At 44.3% G+C, this 23,533-nt stretch overlaps 1 protein-coding gene across 1 annotated transcript in view; it reads right to left on the reverse strand.

Moving 5' to 3' along the window:
• The window catches only part of LOC310781920 (protein NLRC3-like), a 201,963-nt gene that overhangs the window by 160,336 nt on the left and 18,094 nt on the right, over window positions 1-23,533 (reverse strand). The window contains exons 5-7 of the mRNA XM_083642563.1: window positions 5,013-5,176; window positions 2,103-2,193; window positions 346-456 (exon numbers count right to left, since the gene is read on the reverse strand). Of these exons, the coding sequence (XP_083498689.1) occupies window positions 346-456; window positions 2,103-2,193; window positions 5,013-5,176 (366 nt within the window). The remainder of the gene's footprint in view (window positions 1-345; window positions 457-2,102; window positions 2,194-5,012; window positions 5,177-23,533) is intronic.

A 23,533-nucleotide genomic window follows, 5' to 3' on the forward strand; every position in this document is an offset into this window, starting at 1 on the left:
TCCTCATGTGTGAAGATTATCCGACTGAACTCTGGTTCGCGTTTGATTAACCTTGCGTTGCGCAGAGACCTTATTTGAAGCATCGCAGCAAAAACCCATTCAAAAATCCCATAGACAGAAACAGTGAAGAACCAGGAAGTCCGGGACTTCTGTGTTCTGACTACAAAAATACGTCATCCCTGCGGCTTTCTATAGGGCAACCATTATGGAGGAAGGCAACTAACCCTAAATAAAACAGACACACAATGTGAATAATGTCAATTAGAGGCAAATAGCATTTTTTTGATGACTATGAATAACATAAATTAAACAGTAAGTCATTGTAAATATCTCATGGCCTCCTACCTGTTCTGCGTATGCATTTGGCAATGGGCGTTATGACGAGCAGCAACATGATCACGACCACGAGGATGGTGACTATTCTCCCTGTTCTCCGTTTGCCTTCACCATCAGACTCTAGAGAAGAATAACAGCAACAAGTATGTTTACATGGACACAGTTTTCTATGCATGTAGTTAATAGCTTGACCCATTCATGATCTTTTTGGGGGTTTGATTGTCTGCATATTCATATCAAGACAATGGGTATCCCCAGTGGTGTAGTGGAGGGTAGACACAGGTAGACGGAGTCTACCCTTTTTCAGTAGTCAGCATTGAGTTTACCCACTTCTAAATCCCCTCTGACGTGCATCCATTCAAGTACTGTGCTGCAGTTTTTTTCTCTTTTCTTTCTAAAGGCATGTCCCGCCCTACTCTGCCTCGATTAGTAGTAGGTAGTGTCCTCTAGTAAGAGAGTGGCGTCAGCGGAGGACCAAAATGCGAGACTCATTAGCCAATGAACAGCCAGGAATGGGTCTCGCGCTACTTTTGCATGCTAAAATAAAGCCGATAATGTACAATTTGATTCATTTCAAGGGATAAAAAACCCTTTCAAAGTACAACACTGTCTATTTTGCTGCAACTCAACAGTGCTGCTTTTTTTACTCAAGAGTTCCACTTTCTACTTCCTGGAAAAAAACTGGTCCATTGGAGTGAATAGAGATGTCGGAACTCTTCTATTATACGGCTCTGGTAGTAGGCTATTGGGTGCCTGCGTTGGTTTGTTGGGTAAGCCAATCAGAGGCAGAGTAGTGCGGGTCCTTTCCTTATAGGATAAAAATGGTGGCTCACTCTCCTGCGGCCTACCTGCCTGCCCAACCTGAGATGAGAAGCTAAAGTGAACGCGAGCTAAAGCTATACAAACAAAATACTGCTATTGTCATAGCAGTACTTGCTAATATGGTGTCTGAACAAAAATCTGTTTTCTGCATTCCGACAGTACGAAGGTGAATGCTTATAATGAAATAAACTCAGCTCTGACTGAAACACCATACTGCCTCATCAGCAAATGAATATTATCTTGTATTCATGCATTAGCTAACTATATTAGCTGTATATATGTATGTGTGTATACATATATACACATATGTATACATACACGAATGAATACTTTATTTTGAACATGTTAAAAACAAAAAGTCACAAACAAATACAAAACAAATCAAACATATATCATATATATATGTTTGTTTTCCCATACTTAAAATAACATAAAATAATGCAGCCCCCAAGGGCAACACTCAATGTACAATGTGTCCAAAAAGGAGTAGGAAGAAGTAAACACTTATCTAGTCCTACCCCCCTCTTCATCATTAGTCAAACTTAAGTTAATAATATCTCAACTTGGTCTAGACACCAAGTTTTACACCATAGGTAAATTAATGAAACAAAACAAAAAAAGCATTACACATAACTCTGTCACCAATTGTATATTCGTTACTGTCCTGCACATATATACACATATATTACATTGTTCAAAATTAGAATTAGAAATATGATTATAATTATTCTATGAAATTTATTATACAATTAATTCAAAAGTTTTTAGTCTTATATTCAGTTTTGAAATGTTTGTTTTAATGCTATTCAAATGCAGTTTCACTTATTTCAATTATTTGTTTTAATTTCCTTGAAACAAGTATCACTATGTTGAAACAAGGCAAGAGAGAACAGGTTGAAGATTTGACGCTACATTAAATGTGTTGTTAAAGTGAGGTAACTCACTCAGGATGAGGGGGTTGCTGATTGGTTTGCTGACCTCCTCACTGACTGGGTTCTGCACCTTACAGCTGAACAGCGTATAGTTCAAATCCACCTATAAAATCAGTGAATTATAATTAGCTCAAAGTTCACAAACCAATCACAGTTTCATTTTTAACAGTGCTCACTTGATGTCTTTACTCTTTGATGAAAGGAGATCTGAGGCTCAGCTACAGAGCAGTTCCCTGGAGCTGGAAGGGGTTCAGTGTCTTGCTCAAGGACACTTCAGCAACTTAAACCAGGTAGGCTACTCTGGTTAAAGGACAGTCTGCTTAAGCCAATGCCCACATTGGAACATCCAAAACCAATACACCTCCCTAAACATGATGTATGCTGTGTTGAGAGGAACTGCTTAGACACAGCTCACAGAAGCTGCTAGCTAAGTAGACATGCTCACTCTCATTCAGGATCTTTAACAGGTTTCCCATTGTAGCCCTGATAAAAAATCTTTATAATATAAAACTGTTTTCATTGATATCCATAAATGAGTCACAGTGCCTCAACTGGGTCAACTCGTAAGAAACAAGACATTAAAGTGATGAAGGCACCTGCATAGAAGGCTCTGAACAGCAGGGCTAGTGTGTGGAAGTCCAACCTCCCAAGACCTACCAAGCTCAGCTTCTTCACTGTGCCCATAGAGTCCATTTTTCTATATGGCTCTGAATGCTGGACCCTGAAGCCCACCCCACAGAAGTCCCTGGATGGGTGTTACACTAGAACGCTGTGTGCAGTACTGAACATCAAACAGCAGGAGCATGTTACCATCAAGCGTCTGTTACCAAGGGTGAGTGAGAAAATATCATCCAGGAGAATGAGGCTGGCCAGTCACTGTCAGAGACACAAGGAGATCCCAGCCAGCAGTGCTGTTGAGCCAACACACGGGCAACGATCATGAGGGCGTGTCGTACTGAAGAAAGATGCTGGGGCAGAAAGTACTGGGAGCTAGCCAGATGTATGGAGGATGGAGAAAGTACTGGGAGCTAACCAGATGTATGGAGGATGGAGAAAGTACTGGGAGCTAGCCAGATGTATGGAGGATGGAGAAAGTACTGGGAGCTAGCCAGATGTATGGAGGATGGAGAAAGTACTGGGAGCTAGCCAGATGTATGGAGGATGGAGAAAGTACTGGGAGCTAACCAGATGTATGGAGGATGGAGAAAGTACTGGGAGCTAGCCAGATGTATGGAGGATGGAGAAAGTACTGGGAGCTAGCCAGATGTATGGAGGATGGAGAAAGTACTGAGAGCTAGCCAGATGTATGGAGGATGGAGAAAGTACTGGGAGCTAGTCAGATGTATGGAGGATGGAGAAAGTACTGGGAGCTAACCAGATGTATGGAGGATGGAGAAAGTACTGGGAGCTAGCCAGATGTATGGAGGATGGAGAAAGTACTGGGAGCTAGCCAGATGTATGGAGGATGGCGAAAGTACTGGGAGCTAACCAGATGTATGGAGAAGGTACTTGGGGCTAGCCAGATGTATGGAGGATCCAGATGAATGGAAACGCTGCTGGAGGGCTCGTCTAAGGACGACCTAATGATGCCTCCATGACCTGACATTTGAGTCATTTTTGTTTTGTTTTATTTAATCGTGTTTTTCAGCTCAGAAAAGGTCTAAAGTGTTACTTTTTTAGCTTTGGCAGCTTCTCAGTTCCGAACCGTGGTTGGGAACGCGCTGACTTATCTTTGACTTGTGTCAATAGGGTTAGCTCGGTAACTAGCTTGCGTCTGGGCCTCCAATGGTGGATGGGAGAGGAGGTGAGGAGTGGTGTTGTAAACAGAGGGGCTTTATTCCCATAACGAGTGCAGCAACATAGCCTTCAGATAGGCTCCTGCATACAGTGCTAATCTGGACCCACTTCTACTGGCTATCACTACTGTAGCTACTCGTAGCATGGGCTTTACAGTGCTGCTATCAGAGATGCATGTTTCTTCTCTGCATGGTGGAACTCAACTCTCTAGACACACGTCCTCCTTCAGACGCATGATCTCAACTAACTGCTCTCAGACAAATCCCAGGGGTACGTCACACACACAAGTCACACACACAACATAGTTCTTAAAGGGACCAGGCAAAGCCTGCAACCAAAGGTTGAAACAGTCTGGTTGCTCTACAGCAGGGCTATTCAACTAAATTGTTCAGGGGGCCACATTGTCAGAAACCTAAGGGACCGGGGGCCGGACCCCGAGCCATTATATGTACACTTGACACAACCCGCCACCACATTTTCGCAGCCGTGCTGGAACTATTATTAAATAGGGGGTGCTGTAAGGAATGGAATCTCGACGCTGCCCGAAGAAAATTTTATGTTTTTTGGACTTTTATCCATATTTAGAAGAATATTTAATTTTAAAAATCACATTAGGATTATACTGTTGTGATGTCATTATTCAGTAACTTCTCCTTTTCTCACTCACTTTCATGTAACCACCTGCTCTCCCTTTAGTCGTTTTACACTACAACAGACAGCAACACATGCATAAACACTGAACTTAATATTATTATTATGGAAAACCAGATTATGATGAAAATCAAACACTGTAATGTAACAAACAAGGAAAAATGAAATAAAAAAGCTTCTCCCGGCCCAGTCATAGATCTTTGTCCCCCACCCAAAAATAATAATAATAATAATAATAATAATAATAATAAAAAAAGAAAATAATATCAAACTCTGGCGGGCCGGATCAAAATTCAAACGGGCCGTATCCGGCCCGCGGGCCGCCAGTTGAATAGGCCTGCTCTACTGTATATTTGGGCTTGCTGGAGGAAAGGGGGGATATTACGAGTGGACATTAACTAAGTCACATAGGAGAGAACAAATCAGCCAAAAATAGTGACAAACACTCCATCACTAGCTTGGCTGTACTTGTACCTTTGTAATCTCTTGCTCTTTGAGTAGCCCAGTCTTGTTGGTGTCTTTCCACCAGGTGTAGCTGACTGGTTCAGCATCTGCAGTGGTGTTTGAGTCACAGCTCAGACGACACTTAGTCAAACCAGCATCACACAATGTAGAGATGGAGGGTTTAGAGACAGGAGCTGTTGTTGGAGGAGAGAAGAAGAGGAGAAAAAGACTGTTACACATTTGTCTCAATGCAGACAGCTAGACAAAGACACACACACACACACACACACACACACACACACACACACACACACACACACACACATTTAAATGATTTATTTATGTCCACATAGATACAGAGTACAAAGGACATAAACACTAGTAATGCAATCAGATGTTGGGAGTTGGTCAGATACAAGAGTGCCTAATTGGCGACCACAATAATGCATACAAAGAAGATATAATAGCGCACAGGGTGATGACAAAGGCAAATTGACATACAGTTATACTGTTATACAAGATAAGGGACAGTATTAGGGATGTCAACGGTTAACCGTTAATCGATTAACCGTCGCTAACGTCGTTGTTCGGTTATTGCTGTCGGTCTATCAGTTAATATTATTTTTTTTATTTTTATTTTTTATTTTTTTGGTGTCTATTTACTCAATGAGCTCATGCCCAAACAAGGCGTGTCTATTTAGATGCTGAAATGTTAATGCTTTTTGTGTTAGAAATTCTAACACAAAAATAATTTGTGTTGAAATGTTGATGCTTTTTGTTAATGCTTGTTAATGCTTTTTGTGTTAGAAATTCTAACACAAAAAGCATTAACATTTCAGCATCTAAATAGACACGCCTTGTTTGGGCATGAGCTCATTGAGTAAATAGACAAAAAAAAAAAAAAAAAAAAAAGTATATTAAAAAATTATGAATTAACCGATAGGTTAATCGATTATTAGCGTCGGTTAATCGAAAGTGAAATTAAGCGAAAATTGACATCCCTAGACAGTATCCAATTTCATGGGTACAAAAAGCAGCGCCTTCTCCATATTGAGCGACTGCCAATAATAGCAGATACTGAACAATACCTTGCTAACTGTTTGGCCCTTCTCTTAGGTAGACCAGCCATCTGGAGGCCACTCACAACCAGCTTATGGACATGACCCAGGCTACCAAATATGAAAACTATAAGTTTACACCTGTAGCCCAGCTGTAAAATGGTCTGCTCCAGCTGTTGATATTTTAGCATCTTGGTTATAAAGGCCTCCTCTAGGCTGTGGTCAAAGGTACAGCCAACCTCAAGAACAAACACCTCTCTGAGATTTTCATTCACAACAACAACATCAGGAGTGTTAGCTGGAATATTAGAGAACACATCAGAGTCGTCACTACACAGACTGAACATGCTCGGCTTCACGGTGGAATGCTTATAGAGTGAAATAGAAGATCTAAAAATAGAGGAGATATCTTTTGATATCAAATCCACTATTCTATCGTGCCTACATATGTAAAGCCCTTTGTATGCATGGCAACCATTTAAGATGTGAGACATGGTTTCAGTAATCTGTTCATGACCATGATGTATACAGTGAGGAGCATGACTGTTCGGAAGCCAGATGGAAAGATTGAGCTTGGTTGGTAGGGCCTGTAGATTCAAGATTCAAGATTCAAGATTTTTATTGTCACTCCATGGTACAAGTATCACGTGTGAAATTCTTGTGCTGTGGACTCCGTTTACAACATAGTGCAAATAGTACAAATATAACAAATATAACAGGGCATATGGGTGCAAAAACAACAAGAGACACAACAAGCATAAGGCAGTATAGTGATAAGACAAGTCAGAGACAGTGGCATATTCACTGCACATAGGTGCACGTGTCGGGTGCATACTTTAGACGTGCTTAAACATTTTAAATTCTGCGTATTTGACATACAGGTGCAAATAACATATTCCTTATTAACACATTGACTGTCAGCCGTTTTTTTTTTGCTGTAGGTAGCTTTTGCCAAGCCGTTTTTTTGAGGATTCTGGCTCATTTTACAAGAGCCGAGGATTCTTTTCTGCTTGGAGTTTGTCAACACAAAGTTCACAAAAGTACTAATAGAATGTGTGCTTTCTCTGTCTAAAAGAGTTAGTTTGTAGAGTTAGTAGTTATGTAGATATTAGCCGTTGAGTACAGCATGGTTTTAGCGTCTGAGACAGGAAGCTGAGATAATCGCAGTTTTGTGAAATTCAATCAAACAGCCAGAACAGTCACTTTAACCATTTATTTTTGGCATCAGTGAGAGATCAGACATCCAAACAATATAGTTCCGAACGCCCTCTCCTTCAACTCCTCCCTCCGTGGGCGTGTCTAGTGGCTTTCAGCCTGCGTTTGTCACAAGTGAGTGCTCTGCTGCTGGGAGTTTGAGCAGCGTCCCTCCCTGGCAGCGAGTTTGAGCAGCCTGCCTCCCTGGCAGCGAGTGTGGATAGGTCTCACTCGTCTCTTGGGTTTGAGAGCCCCGATGAAGCCCCATGCGACTCTAGGCTTTATGCTGCCCACACAGTCCATTTCTGGAACCCCCCACCGCAGCAGCGCGAAAGCGTCCCCGCCTACAGTATGAGAATGAGGCTCGTTCGTTTCTGACTGTAAAATCGCCAAGCCATTTCCTTGATTTCCTTCCTTGGAGGAAGCAGCCGCGGGAGGCGGCTGCTTTTGGTTGACTTTATCTCTGTCGGGAGAGGACCGTCGCCACCTAGCTGGTCGGTAAAATAGATTATACACATTCAATACTTCCAATATCTCCATAGGAGACGCGGGGGGCATTGATCCACGTAGCACCGTCAAAAAAATATATATATTTTTTTTTGACGACTCAACTCGTCGTTGGCAGTGAACAGCTGGATTGTGTTTGACGACTCAACTCGTTGTTGGCAATTAACGTGTTAAACATACAATTAAACTCGGCATTTTAAATTCGGCGTATTTGACATACAGGTGCAAATAGCATATTCCTTATTAAACATACAATTAAACGTTAGACATACGTAATGGTAGCAGCTACAGTACGGTACAGTGCGGCTACTACACTATTTGTGTATGTTAAGGAGTCTCGTGGCCTGCGGGAAGAAACTGTTCCTCAAGCGATTTGTGCGTGCTTTCGGAACCCTGTATCTTCTCCCTGAGGGTAGCAGGGAGAACAGGCTGTTGTGGGGATGGTTTGTGTCTTTGATGATCTTCAGGGACCTCCTGAGGCACCGCTGTAGTCTTGCTTTTATAGTGAAGATAACAATGCTCTCATCTATAGCTAGGTTTTTAAATACTGCATATGAGACAGAGTGATCTGCTACAGGAAGACATGCGAGCTTTCCTTGGAGTTTCAACTCAGTCCAGTGTTGTCGCTGTCTCTGCTGTTGCGCCCTCAAGAGGTGACCTCGGGCATTTGTTAGTGGAAGCTGGTGTTCTGTTCCACAGATGTTTACGGTCGCTCTCACAGTGATGCCGGGATCAGATATAATTTCCTCCGAGACATTCACTGCCTCAGAGTTGGATCCCACCCACTCCAGTGTGACTTTGGCCCAGCCACATAGATCGTTTAAGTCAGGCCAATCAGACCACACACCAAAGCCAGGGGAGCCACTGTCCAGCTTTCCGCTGGGTTTTCTCCTGAAACCCAGAAAACTAGGATCCGACCCACACACACACACACACACACACACACAGAGACACACACACACACACACACACACAGACACACACACACACAGACAGACGCAGACCTAGACACACACACACACACACACACACACCTTTTCACATTGGCCTAATGTGCAAGTTAACATGAACAAACTATTGTAACACTACATTACATGAAGGGGGAATTTGGGCACAACCAATGGTAAAACCATAAAGTGGTTTCACATCAGGGACTCAGGACCGTTTCCGAGAACGCTTGACCTCACTCTGACCCCAAAGTCTGTTTCCTTTGATTAGTGTGAACTTTGACCTCACTCTGACCCCACTCAAGGTGAAACTCGCATCATTTGCACCATGAAAAATGCTGTAAAATCTCATCTACTCGCACGTTTGCATTGACTTTGTATAATCTCATCAGAATCAGAATCACTTTTATTGCCACAATATGCAAATTACATAAGAGGAATTTGTCTTAGCGTAGCAGTCCTTTCAATATTCAGAGATGAAGAAGTAGGAAAAATAACTAAAAGACAATGGGCCCTATCTCGCAAAAGTGGTAATTTAGCGTCTGCGCTCATTTAACGCTGCACGCAATGCAAATTGGGGGCGTGCACAAGCGCATTTGTATTGTCCCTGCTGCACTATTACCTCTATGCCTGTTATAATTGTACTGGACATGCATGAGGTAGGCGTGCCACATGCCAAACCAGGCGCAAAAGTGGTGACAGAGATGGCATTCGACTATGTGTGCAATTACTTCGCTCTAAGAGCTTTGAAAAGCACCTCTTACGCGCTAAAATACCCCGCTGCGCTTGAGTGCACCATAATGTATGTACTGCGCAGTGCAGTGCAGAGGAATTTATTTTGCATATGTCATTACGCACGGGCGTGCCACGCCAGGACATCAGATTCTGCTGCTAAAATGGGGTATTAGCAGATAATTCAGTGAGGCAATCAACTATAATTCACTGAGAAACTTTTATCCCATCGCAAAGAGGGGGATAAAAGTTTGTTGTCCTTGTTGGACAATGGACATTGTAGCCTACTTGCAAGAATAGGCTATTCACCTTCACCTATCCCATAACCCAGAGGGTCGTTGGCACCACAGACGATCTGTCGACAAGCTCTCTCCATCTCTCTCTGTCCTCGGCACGCAGCTCTCATTACTGTTTCACTGAGTTTTAATTGAGTCCACTTTAAATCCTCCCATCTTTTCTTTTGTCTCCACTGTTTCCCCGCTGCAAACATGTTCCAATGTCCAGTCAACAAAAGGACCCAAATTGCATCAAATCACAGATGTTTTTAACTGGTACATGTATATGATGTGATGGTGTTATGGTGGGATAGGCCTATCCAAATTACGCATGGAGAGAATTACAGCATATTGCATGCCTCGCGCAAACTGTATTACAGCGAACGTGAGTCGAGAATCTGATTGGTTTGATTGATGTAATGCCCAGGCACTGCCAAATCCCGTTTGCGCTGGCATTTTGGGGGCGCAGATGACTTGGCACTACTCCAATTTGCGCCTGCGCCCGTTGTTGTCCTGAGTTACGCACCTCCGCCGAGTATTGTATCTCCACCATATTTTGGGGCTGTATTAACTTAAAAACTGGGAGGTCACATCCACCCAAACAATTATATCATTTTTAAACGGTTAGGTTTCTGTATAACAGAAACAGATGTAAAACAGAACAGTTTTAGAGCTGTGAAACAGGAGAGACAAATCACCTCCAATCTCATTTAGGTGTTGCCCCCCTGCCACACAGGTGTGAGAATTGCTGCTATCATCTATTTGTTTATTTATTGTATTTATCTATTTATTTATTTGCACCCAATAAAAATGCAAACAAGAAAGTAAAGTGCAGGTAGAGACAAGAAACCCTGAAAGGGCTTATTATGGCTCTCTACCTCAGACAACCAAATAATAACAATAATCTGTACAAAGTTTAAAATACAACAGAAACAAGAACGAAACACGAAAACAAAGAAAATAAAAGCAACAGTAAAACAAAGAACAACAACAAACTAGAAACAAAAAGCAAAGAAGATGAGTTAGTAGACAGTTAAATGGCGATGTGAGGTGTAGTGTGTAGAGAGCTGCCAGGGCCCAGTGAAGGAGCATCCTCCTGCAGCCCACCTCCTTCTCTGCCTACTGTTTACTACCTTGACACAACAGCCAGCATCCAGTCACCACCAAGGCCAGTGAAAGAACACCATCTCTGCATGTCTACAGGTGGAAATCTGCCATTAAGAACAGAATCATGAGACTACCATAACACTAGTAAGCTCTTGTTGCCTGTCATGTGTCACTGTTGTTGTAACGTACAAGTGCCACAAGATGGCAGTAGCTACATGTAGTATGGTATGTAGACTAACCTTTCCAGGTTAGGGGTGATTTGAGTCATGCCCACATTGAACACAAGTTAAAATACCTGAAACCTTTGTAATGATGTTCAAAACAGAGAAGGGGTGAGGAAAAGGGAAAGAAATATCATTTTAACCTTTATATATATTTATATATAATGTAAGAGCCACCCCTAAATAAATAGATAATAGCCCCGAGTTAATACACAGCATGAGGGGAAAGGAGTTCTACTGGAAGTCTCCTGGTTACTCCTGGTGTGTGTGTGTGTGTGTGTGTGTGTGTGTGTGTGTGTGTGTGTGTGTGTGTGTGTGTGTGTGTGTGGGGTGCTCTGTTGTGTTTGTAAGGTTTGTATGGTCTGTGTGTTTTGGGCTTTTATTTGAAGGGCTACAGATGTATGAGCTGGTGCCTTGGGGATTAATGTCATATGAGCTGGCACCTCTGGGGTTAATGTCATATGAGCTCAGTGTTTCCCATACATAAAGGAATTTGTGGCGCACCGCCACAAAAGGATTTTGACCACCACAAAAAAAAAAAAAATTTTTTTTTTTTACAGTGCACCTGAACGCAACATGCAAGATACCTGCTGAATAAGTGTCCAAATGTTCATGTCATTCTGGCCAATAATTCTGTTATAGCATGGGCCTGGTTGAAATCCCCCAAAACTACAGCAAAACTGTCCGGGTAATTACGCTCCGCCCCCGACAGCTGTTCTGCTAGTGTGTTTACTGCTGCTGTGACGTCAGCATCCGGAGGAATGTAAACACACACGAGGATGAACGCATTAAACTCGCGTGGGGAATAGAATGGATGACAGAGGATGAAGAGAGATTCAAGTGCATTAGAACAGTGTTGATGAATCACTGTCACATCGGAACACCAGCGATTGTTCACAAAGAACATTAATCCTCCTCCACGCGACTTGCCAACCGCCTCGAAGTCTCTGTCAGCCCGAAAAGCGGAAAAACCTTCCAGCTGTACAGCCTCGTCTGGAACTGCCGGCGTTAGATGGGACTCTACTAACGCGAAGACAGCCGTGGAGTGGAAGTCATTGTTCCTCGAGACCAATAACCGGAGCTCATCCATTTTATTGGGTAAAGAGTTCACGTTTCCAAGGAATATACCCGGGAGAGGTGGACGCGATCCTCTCCGGCGTAGGCGAACCAGGCAACCTCCTCTTCTTCCCCGTTGCCTTCTAGTCCAACACACGGCACTGGCGAAGAACGCCGTCCCTCGCACCAGGATATCCAATATATCCGTGGATCGGGTGAGTAATGTTGGTAAAATATCCAGTGGGGTTGAACACCCAATGTGCAGAAGTGCTTCTTTTGTGTAAGAAGTTAGACAAGACACGTAAACAGCACAGGACAGACAAAACGCAGCACACGTCAACACCACAGCTGCCCTGGGTGGCGCCATCTTGGATCGAGCAAGATGAGAAGTAGATGAGACCTGAAGCAGTTCATTCCCATTGACTATAATGTTGGCACTATTACTACTGTATTGAGTTCTAGTGAATATCATGAAGTGGGATTTTCTTTTTAAATATATATTTAGGGACAGTTTATTTCGCTGAACCCATTTAGCATTTTTGTTCATGCCCTATTGTGATTGAACAGGACAGAAGAGAAGCAGTCAGAGCGTAACAATTTCTTTCAATGAACTTTGTTCTAATGAATATCGTCTTATTTATTTCTATCTTTCCAGAGAGCTGCCAGGGCCCAGTGAAGGAGCATCCTCCTGCAGCCCACCTCCTTCTCTGCCTACTGTTTACTACCTTGACACAACAGCCAGCATCCAGTCACCACCAAGGCCAGTGAAAGAACACCATCTCTGCTGCTGTCTACAGGTGGAAATCTGCCATTAAGAACAGAATCATGAGACTACCATAACACTAGTAAGCTCTTGTTGCCTGTCATGTGTCACTGTTGTTGTAACGTACAAGTGCCACAAGATGGCAGTAGCTACATGTAGTATGGTATGTAGACTAACCTTTCCAGGTTAGGGGTGATTTGAGTCATGCCCACATTGAACACAAGTTAAAATACCTGAAACCTTTGTAGTGATGTTCAAAACAGAGAAGGGGTGAGGAAAAGGGAAAGAAATATCATTTTAACCTTTATATATATTTATATATAATGTAAGAGCCACCCCTAAATAAATAGATAATAGCCCCGAGTTAATACACAGCATGAGGGGAAAGGAGTTCTACTGGAAGTCTCCTGGTTACTCCTGGTATGTGTGTGTGTGTGTGTGTGTGTGTGTGTGTGTGTGTGTGTGTGTGTGTGTGTGTGTGTGTGTGTGTGTGTGTGTGTGTGGTGCTCTGTTGTGTTTGTAAGGTTTGTATGGTCTGTGTGTTTTGGGCTTTTATTTGAAGGGCTACAGATGTATGAGCTGGTGCCTTGGGGATTAATGTCATATGAGCTGGCACCTCTGGGGTTAATGTCATATGAGCTGGCACCTCTGGGGTTAATGTCATATGAGCTCAGTGTTTCCCATACATAAAGGAATTTGTGGCGCACCGCCACAAAAGGATTTTGACCACCACAAAAAAATGTTTTTTTTTTTTTTTTTTACAGTGCACCTGAACGCAACATGCAAGATACCTGCTGAATAAGTGTCCAAATGTTCATGTCATTCTGGCCAATAATTCTGTTATAGCATTTCAGTCTGGAATATGGAATATCTTTCAATAATCTATGATTTAGCTGCTAAATTGTCAAATACCGCCATCTGCTCGCTACCCAGGCACTTATGTATGTACTTAACCTAACTAATTTAACCTAACTAACTATCCGGTGTGCACAACATTGTCAGCCTAAACTCCGGCTGACACCCCAAAAACCTACAATCCGCTACAGAAAAATGTATATTGTTTGTTTATTAACTGGCCCCTCTTCTTCTAAGTGGCCCCCGGGCAAAGCAAGTTGAGTATCCCTGACCTATAGGTCAGTAATGATGACATGTTCTTCATAGAGCTAGCCTTTTCATTTTGCTCTTAAGCTTTCTCAAAGTACTCAAATTCATGCATTTTACTTTAAAATGTTTAAAAAAAATCTCGCAGGGGGGCCATGCCCCCGCACCCCCCTAGGGGGTCTGCGGTCCCCCACCACAAATACTCAAAATCCTGAGGAAACACTGGAGCTGACACCTTGGGGGTTAATGTCATTTGAGCTGGCACCTTGGGGGTTAATGTCATATGAGCTGGCACCTTGGGGGTTAATGTCATATGAGCTGGCACCTTGGGGGTTAATGTCATATGAGCTGGCACCTTGGGGGTTAATATCACATGAGCTGGCACCTCGAGGGTTAATGTCATATGAGCTGGCACCTCGAGGGTTAATGTCATATGAGCTGGCACCTCGAGGGTTAATGTCATATGAGCTGGCACTTCTGGGGTTAATGTCATATGAGCTGGCACCTCGAGGGTTAATGTCATGTGAGCTGACACCTTGGGGGTTAATGTCATATGAGCTGGCACCTTGGGGGTTAACGTCATATGAGCTGGCACCTTGGGGGTTAATGTCATATGAGCTGGCACCTTGGGGGTTAATGTCATATGACCTGGCACCTAGGGGGTTAATGTCATATGAGCTGGCACCTTGGGGGTTAATGTCATATGAGCTGGCACCTCGAGGGTTAATGTCATGTCAGCTGACACCTTGGGGGTTAATGTCATATGAGCTGGCACCTTGGGGGTTAATATCATATAAGCTGGCACCTCTGGGGTTAATGTCATATGAGCTGGCACCTTGGGGGTTGATGTCATATGAGCTGGCACCTCTGGGGTTAATGTCATATGAGCTGGCACCTCGAGGGTTAATGTCATGTGAGCTGACACCTTGGGGGTTAATGTCATATGAGCTGGCACCTTGGGGGTTAATGTCATATGAGCTGGCACCTTGGGGGTTAATATCATATGAGCTGGCACCTCTGGGGTTAATGTCATATGAGCTGGCACCTCTGGGGTTAATGTCATATGAGCTGGCACCTTGGGGTTAATGTCATATGAGCTGGCACCTCTGGGGTTACTGCCATATGAGCTGGCACCTTGGGGGTTAATGTCATGTGAGCTGGCACCTCAGGGGTTAATGTCATATGAGCTGGCACCTTGGGGGTTAATGTCATGTGAGCTGGCACCTCGGGGGTTAATGTCATATGAGCTGGCACCTCTGGGGTTAAGGTCATATGAGCTGGCACCTCTGGGGTTAAGGTCATATGAGCTGGCACCTCGGGGGTTAATGTCAAATGAGCTGGCACCTCTGGGGTTAATGTCATATGAGCTGGCACCTCGGGGTTTAATGTCATATGAGCTGGCACCTCGGGGGTTAATGTCATATGAGCTGGCACCTCTGGAGTTAATGTCATATGAGCTGGCACCTCGGGGGTTAATGTCATATGAGCTGGCACCTCTGGAGTTAATGTCATATGAGCTGGCACCTCTGGGGTTAATGTCATATGAGCTGGCACCTCGAGGGTTAATGTCATATGAGCTGGCACCTCTGGGGTTAATGTCATATGAGCTGGCACCTCTGGGGTTAATGTCATATGAGCTGGCACCTCTGGGGTTAATGTCATATGAGTTGGCACCTCGGGGGTTAATGTCATATGAGCTGGCACCTTGGGGGTTAATGTCATATGAGCTGGCACCTCTGGGGTTAATGTCATATGAGATCAGTGTTTCCCATACATAAAGGAATTTGTGGCGCACCGCCACAAAAGGATTTTGACCACCACAAAAAAATATATATATATTTTTTTTTACAGTGCACCTGAACGCAACATGCAAGATACCTGCTGAATAAGTGTCCAAATGTTCATGTCATTCTGGCCAATAATTCTGTTATAGCATTTCAGTCTGGAATATGGAATATCTTTCAATAATCTATGATTTAGCTGCTAAATTGTCAAATACCGCCATCTGCTCGCTACCCAGGCACTTATGTATGTACTTAACCTAACTAATTTAACCTAACTAACTATCCGGTGTGCACAACATTGTCAGCCTAAACTCCGGCTGACACCCCAAAAACCTACAATCCGCTACAGAAAAATGTATATTGTTTGTTTATTAACTGGCCCCTCTTCTTCTAAGTGGCCCCCGGGCAAAGCAAGTTGAGTATCCCTGACCTATAGGGAGAAATTTAGTTTGTCATTGTAAACCCAGAGCACAGTAATGATGATATGTTCTTCATAGAGCTAGCCTTTTAATTTTGCTCTTAAGCTTTCTCAAAGTACTCAAATTCATGCATTTTACTTTAAAATGTTTTAAAAAAATCTTGCAGGGGGGCCATGCCCCCGCACCCCCCTAGGGGGTCTGCGGTGCCCCACCACAAATACTCAAAATCCTGAGGGAAACACTGGAGCTGGCACCTCTGGGGTTAATGTCATGTGAGCTGGCACCTCAGGGGTTAATGTCATATGAGCTGCCACCTTGGGGGTTAATGTCATGTGAGCTGGCACCTCGGGGGTTAATGTCATATGAGCTGGCACCTCTGGGGTTAAGGTCATATGAGCTGGCTCCTCAGGGGTTAAGGTCATATGAGCTGGCACCTCTGGGGTTAAGGTCATATGAGCTGGCACCTCGGGGGTTAATGTCATATGAGCTGGCACCTCTGGGGTTAATGTCATATGAGCTGGCACCTCGGGTTAATGTCATATGAGCTGGCACCTCGGGGGTTAATGTCATATGAGCTGGCACCTCTGGAGTTAATGTCGTATGAGCTGGCACCTTGGGGGTTAATGTCATATCAGCTGGCACCTTGGGGGTTAATGTCATATGAGCTGGCACCTCGGGAGTTAATGTCGTATGAGCTGGCACCTCAGGGGTTAATGTCATATAAGCTGGCACCTCGGGGGTTAATGTCATATGAGCTGGCACCTCGGGAGTTAATGTCGTATGAGCTGGTACCTCGGGGGTTAATGTCATATGAGCTGGCACCTCGGGGGTTAATGTCATATGAGCTGGCACCTCGGGAGTTAATGTCGTATGAGCTGGCACCTCGGGGGTTAATGTCATATGAGCTGGCACCTCGGGGGTTAATGTCATATGAGCTGGCACCTCGGGGGTTAATGTCATATGAGCTGGCACCTCGGGGGTTAATGTCATATGAGCTGGCACCTCGGGGGTTAATATCATATGAGCTGGCACCTCTGGGGTTAATGTCATATGAGCTGGCACCTCTGGGGTTAATGTCATATGAGCTGGCACCTCTGGGGTTAATGTCATATGAGCTGGCACCTCTGGGGTTAATGTCATAGGAGCTGGCACCTCTGGGGTTAATGTCATATGAGCTGGCTCCTCTGGGGTTAATGTCATATGAGCTGGCACCTCGGGAGTTAATGTCATGTGAGCTGGTACCTCGGGGGTTAATGTCATATGAGCTGGCACCTCGGGAGTTAACTCATTGAGTGCCATTGACGTCTAAAGTCGTCAATTCAAATAGTAACGTAGAGTGCAATTGACGTCTAAAGACGTCAATTGTGTTTTTTGACGGTGGGACATGGATCAAACCCTGATACATCTCCTGTAAAAGTATGGTGGATTTTGAAGGTGTATAAGTAAGGGATAATGTATAGTGAGCCGGTGATTACTGGGGAAATAATGACCGACAGGTGAATGATTGAGCCCGACGCGCAGCGGAGGGCTTAATGATTCACCTGAAGGTCATTATTTCCCCAGTAATCACCGGCTCACTATAGAGGGTATGCACACCCACTGGAACACACCCCCTCAATCAGGAATGAGTGTCAAATTGAGTGTCAAATTCCTCCCTGAGCAGCAGGTGTCAGTTATCTAGGCTGATTACTGCATTCAAGCTCAGTCTTGCTGTGACTCAGTGGGCGTGACCCCACAGTGACATCTGCCTGTGTGACATCACGTGCATACCCTCTATACATTATCCCGCTTAGAACACAGCCTACAACTAAATCATTCAATAATCTGACAAAAATAATTATTCAAATAGATTTTTTAATAGCGTTTTCAACGACAAAGCGGTTTCATTCGTAATTGGCACACAAGACACCACAGCTGCAACTGGTTGGCCTAATTAGTTCTGCATCTCTGTCTGCTGACAAAAGGCTCTTATCAACTGATTAATCCAGGTGTGCCTAATCATTGTCGTGAGTGTTGACACAGCTGGATTAATCAGTATAACCAGCAGCAGAGCAGCGGTCGGTTGTCGAGAAATAATGACCGGTGAATCTTGTTGATTGACCAATCAGAATTGAGTATTCAAGAGAGCCGTGTTCTAAGCTATTTTACGGACCCATTAGGTGGCGACAGTGCTCTCCGGATTAGAGAAAGGTGAGAAAAAAGAGTAGAAGAAGCCGTGGGGAAACGGAAACCGATGCATGCTGGAGCTAACGTTAGCTGTGCCTGTGAACAGCAGCCAATCTGCTCCCACAATTGAGCCTTTCTGTCTCTGTTGCGATAGTTTCTCCATATGATTAGTTGCCAGAAAAGGAGCACCCGACACCAGCGTCTTTCTGAAAAGTTAAATTATTCTCAGCTGGGAGCGCTGGGAGCCGGCGCACAAAAACGGCGGAGCGCTCTGAAAATAGACGCTGGGTGCAGCGCACTTTGAAACGTGCAGCAGAAAGTTCAGAGCAAACGTGCAGCAGAGAGCCACCAGAGACACTCCCACGGAGGAGGAGTTTGCAGTTGAGGGGGGTGGGGCACGCAGGGCACCATACAACACCGACCCAGACAGCAGGCTCGATGGACAGATTGGCAAACACAAGCTGGAATACCTGATGCCCACCAGCAGTAAATCAAGACCAGCAAGAAGGTGTAGGGTCTGCGCACGCAGGGACCAGCGCTGCTGGTTGCAGCTAAAAAATATTATTTTGCCATCAAAATTCCTTTGTTTTTGCTGTTTTATTGAAGGAAATTACTGTTCAGATATTTGAGGTGTCACTACATCAGAAAATATTAGCTTCAGAGTAAGTGATGTGCTTGAAATGCTTCATTTCACAAAAGGCTCATTATCTCAGGTTCTAGTTTGAAACATCTGTTTTTGGTGAAACCAACCTATGTTTTACTGCTGATAACTAAAGAACGGAAAATTATATAAATAAACTTTTTTTTGCTGATGATACAAGAGAGTCTCATCGTTCTTTGGGCGTGTTCGGTGTTTACATAGTAATATCACACAATATTCTGTGGGTCTTGAGAAATCACTGAAAACGCTCTGAAAGGGCTGGCACTGGGAGCGTCCCTTTTCCAGTAATGGCTGGCAGCCAATGAGTTAATGTCATATGAGCTGGCTCCTCTGGGGTTAATGTCGTATGAGCTGGCTCCTGTGGGGTTAATGTCATATGAGCTGGCACCTCTGGGGTTAATGTCATATGAGCTGGCTCCTCTGGGGTTAATGTCATATGAGCTGGCACCTCGGGGGTTAATGTCATATGAGCTGGCACCTCAGGGGTTAATGTCATATGAGCTGGCACCTTGGGGGTTAATGTCATATGAGCTGGCACTTCTGGGGTTAATGTCATATGAGCTGGCACCTCTGGGGTTAATGTCATATGAGCTGGCACCTCGGGGGTTAATGTCATATGAGCTGGCACCTCTGGGGTTAATGTCATATGAGCTGGCACCTCTGCGGTTAATGTCATATGAGCTGGCACCTCTGGGGTTAATGTCATATGAGCTGGCACCTCTAAGGTTAATGTCATATGAGCTGGCACCTCTGGGGTTAATGTCATATGAGCTGGCACCTCTGGGGTTAATGTCATATGAGCTGGCACCTCTGGGGTTAATGTCATATGAGCTGGCACCTCTGGGGTTAATGTCATATGAGCTGGCACCTCGGGGGTTAATGTCATATGAGCTGGCACCTCTGGGGTTAATGTCATGTGAGCTGGCACCTCTGGGGTTAATGTCATATGAGCTGGCACCTCGGGGGTTAATGTCATATGAGCTGGCTCCTCTGGGGTTAATATCATCTGAGCTGGCACCTTGGGGGTTAATGTCATATGAGCTGGCACCTTGGGGGTTAATGTCATGTGAGCTGGGACCTCAAGGGTTAATGTCATATGAGCTGGCACCTCAAGGGTTAATGTCATGTGAGCTGGCACCTCAAGGGTTAATGCAGGGCTTAAAATTCACTTTGCAAACTGGGGGGGAATTCCCTTATGTTCTTCAGATAGGGGGGATTTATAGACCTTGGGGGGGGATTTTTTTAGCCGATACGATAACCGGTAAATATCTGTTTCTCCTGTCCAATAACAGATACGGGGACTGTCTGCCTTTCCGAAGCCCTGCCACTCCGAACGTTAACTTCCATTATTCGGACTGGCAGTCGTTCACCTTAGAAGCCGCAATGCCGACCTTAGGTTTAGGCGTGGGGGTGGGAGAGGTTAGGTTTTTGGTTAGGGTCTGGGGGAGGTTAGGTTTAGGCATGGGGGGAGGTTAGGTTTGGCGTGAAAAACGGGGAATATAGAACCCGGGGAACATAGACATGATCCCTTTCTGAGTGCTGATATTTCGGAGTGGCAGAACGTCGGAGTGGCAGAACGTCGGAGTGGCAGCACGTCGGAGTGGCAGCATGTAACCAACAGATACGATACAGAATAACAATTTCACATTTTTGTCTTTACTTAACCTGTAGTTTATGCACACCTGGGGTATTATAATATGATATGAGTGTTTTAGTAAAGTGTATCACTCAATACAAAATATAAAGGCTTTAATACAACCGAAAGCCTGTAGCTGCTTAGTCTCCAGATAAAACACAATGAGAAAAGACATAGTAATTAGACTCTTATTCAGGGATGCAAAGTCATGGATAGTTAAAAAGGTGAGATACCAGGGCAGACACAGAATCATTCACTTAAGTGCCCTATTTTGGGATGAAAAAGGTGACTCACTGTTACCTAAAGGTGACTAGTTTGCATCCCTGCTTATTATTATTCTTATTCGCTTCAGGTTATATTCTTTTAGTACGGCGATTTTCAGGCGGCATTCCTTTGAACTCAACGAAAAAATAATCACTCTGCCACTTCTCCTGAAACTGTCTGTGCTCGTCATCATCAACCTTTCTTTTGCCTTTTGACAGCGACATGTTCACTTCTCAACAAAAGACAACATTTTAGCTTGCAAATGTTTTTCTTTCCACTTGGTTTTTCACTCGGGTGAACCGAATCACCTGATTAGCAAGCCGCTGGTCTGGAGTGTGAAGCCGTGTTGCCAGATACTGCTGACGGTTTCCAGCACAGAGTTCAAAACCCAATGCACTCCACTGTGTTTTACAACGAGCAGAGGTTCGGGCCTGATTTCACTAAAACTTGATATCAAGTGGCGTGGCGGGCCGTGAGTTTGAAACCCCTGGAAACCATTGCGGGATTACTCCCCCTTTATAAATTGAAAATATGAGGGAATTTCCAAAAAGATGCGCGAATCTCGTAATCCCGCGCCAAATTTTGAGCCCTGGGTTAATGTGGGGGGGTGGGGGGGTGGGGGGTGTCTGCAGGTGTGGGTGTGGGTGTGTCACAAACGTGACACAAAACGTGATTGATACCGCCCGCCCGCCTAGGCAATCTTAAGGATGATGATCTATGGCATAATTAGAGAAATACGTTTGACTCCATATAAAATGATCATAACTACATCTTATAAAAACTATAGTAATGAAATTAAATGAAATAAAATGCAAAAAAAAATACATTTGACAAAAAATCTGAGGGGCACCTGTCCCCTCCGATTCAATGGGCATGGCACCTCTGTTAAACACAATCTCCCACAACCGTTTCTTTTGTTACTTTCAGATTAGACACTGTGTCCAAACCATGATTCCTTTGTTCCTCCAGCTGCCCAACATACATGTACTACTCAGGGCCGGCGCGTGCCATGCACAGAATTATTTAACTTCTGGACCTTTGTTTTTGAAATCCTTCCAAGGGTTATGTCTATAATGAACCCTCTCCTCATCTAGCTATCTTTGTGGTTTCAGAGGAGTTCAACATTTTATCATTGTTGCTTTTACCACCCTGTCGGGAAGACGTTGCTTAACTGAGTCACTGGACTCTCCCTCAACAGCTGTGGCTCCAGGATGTTTTGCATTTCCTTAAACTTGAGAAGATCAAATTCACACTTAGAGGTTTGACAAATGAATTACCGTAAATTCCGGACTATAAGACGCACCGGTCTATAAGCCGCAGCACCAAAATTGACTATTTTTTTCTTCTATAAGCCGCATCGGTCTATAAGCCGCGGGTGTTTTGATGTTTAATTACCATATGAAAGGGTTCGTGCACAGAGAGGAATGTCGGGAAAGAGATGGCTGTTTGGGGAAGCTCCCATTTATTAACATTTCAACAAAACAAGCATTACGGTAGGCTATAGGCTATAAGAAGCTCCCATTTATTAACATTTCAACAAAATAAATACCGTAGCTATAAAAAATAAAACAATAATAATAATAATAAAACAATCCTCAAAAGGATAATGTGCTGTAAACAATAAAACAATCCTCAAAAGGATAAAGTGCTGTAAACAATACAACAATTCTCAAAAGGTTAAGGTAAGGTGCAGTAAATAACTGGAAAACAATAATATAACAATCCTCAAAAGGATAAGGTGCTGCCAACAATGAAACCAGGTACCGTAATCCTTGTCTTCATCTTTTAGGTGAAGGTGCAGCAAACGGCTGTAAACAGAGTCAAAGTCAAGTCTAATCCTCGTCTTCCTCTTCTTCCTCCGTACTGAAACCAGCAAAGTCCTCAACTTCAGTGTCGGAAACGAACAGGTTCAGGGTGGCTTCGTCAACCACTCTCCTCTCTCCTTCGTTGTCGCTCTCAAAACCAACGAACTCCTCTTCGTCACTGTCGGAATCGAACAGCCTCTGAAGGCCCTCAGCTGTGGCGGCGTCCTCCTCTTCATCACGCAGCAGTCCAGCCTTTCGGAACCCGTTGGTGATCGTGGATGTCTTAACACTCCTCCACGCTGTCAGGACCCACTGGCAAACTTGTGCGAAAGTTGCTTTCCGCATGCGCCCTGTTTTTGTGAATGACTTGTCGCCGCTCGTCATCCACGTCTCCCACTCAATGCGCAGTGCCACTTTGAATGCGCGATTCACACTGATGTCGAGTGGCTGGAGATGCTTGGTCGTGCCCCCAGGAATCACAGCTGGAATGCTGTTTGTGGTCTTGATGGCTGCTTTCACCGAATCGGTTATATGAGCCCTCATGCTGTCCAGAACGAGCAACGCTTTCTTTTGGTGAAAGAATCCTCCAGGGCGCTTGACGTAGCACTGAGCCAACCACTCCTTCATGACACTTTCCATCATCCACCCTTTCTTGTTGACTCTGACGCATATCCCACTGGGCATTTTCTCTTTCGGCATCGTAATCCGCTTGAAAATCACCATTGGCGGCAGCTTTGCTCCAGATGCTGTGCAGCCGAGAACACAGGTGAAATTGGTTCTCTCGTGCCCAGTGGTTCTCAATGTGATCGACGATTCACCTTTCTTGTTCACAGTGCGAGTGAGTGGCAGGTCGAA

The sequence above is a fragment of the Poromitra crassiceps genome, assembly GCF_964638095.1.
Source record: "Poromitra crassiceps genome assembly, chromosome: 9".
Classification (NCBI taxonomy): domain Eukaryota; kingdom Metazoa; phylum Chordata; class Actinopteri; order Beryciformes; family Melamphaidae; genus Poromitra; species Poromitra crassiceps.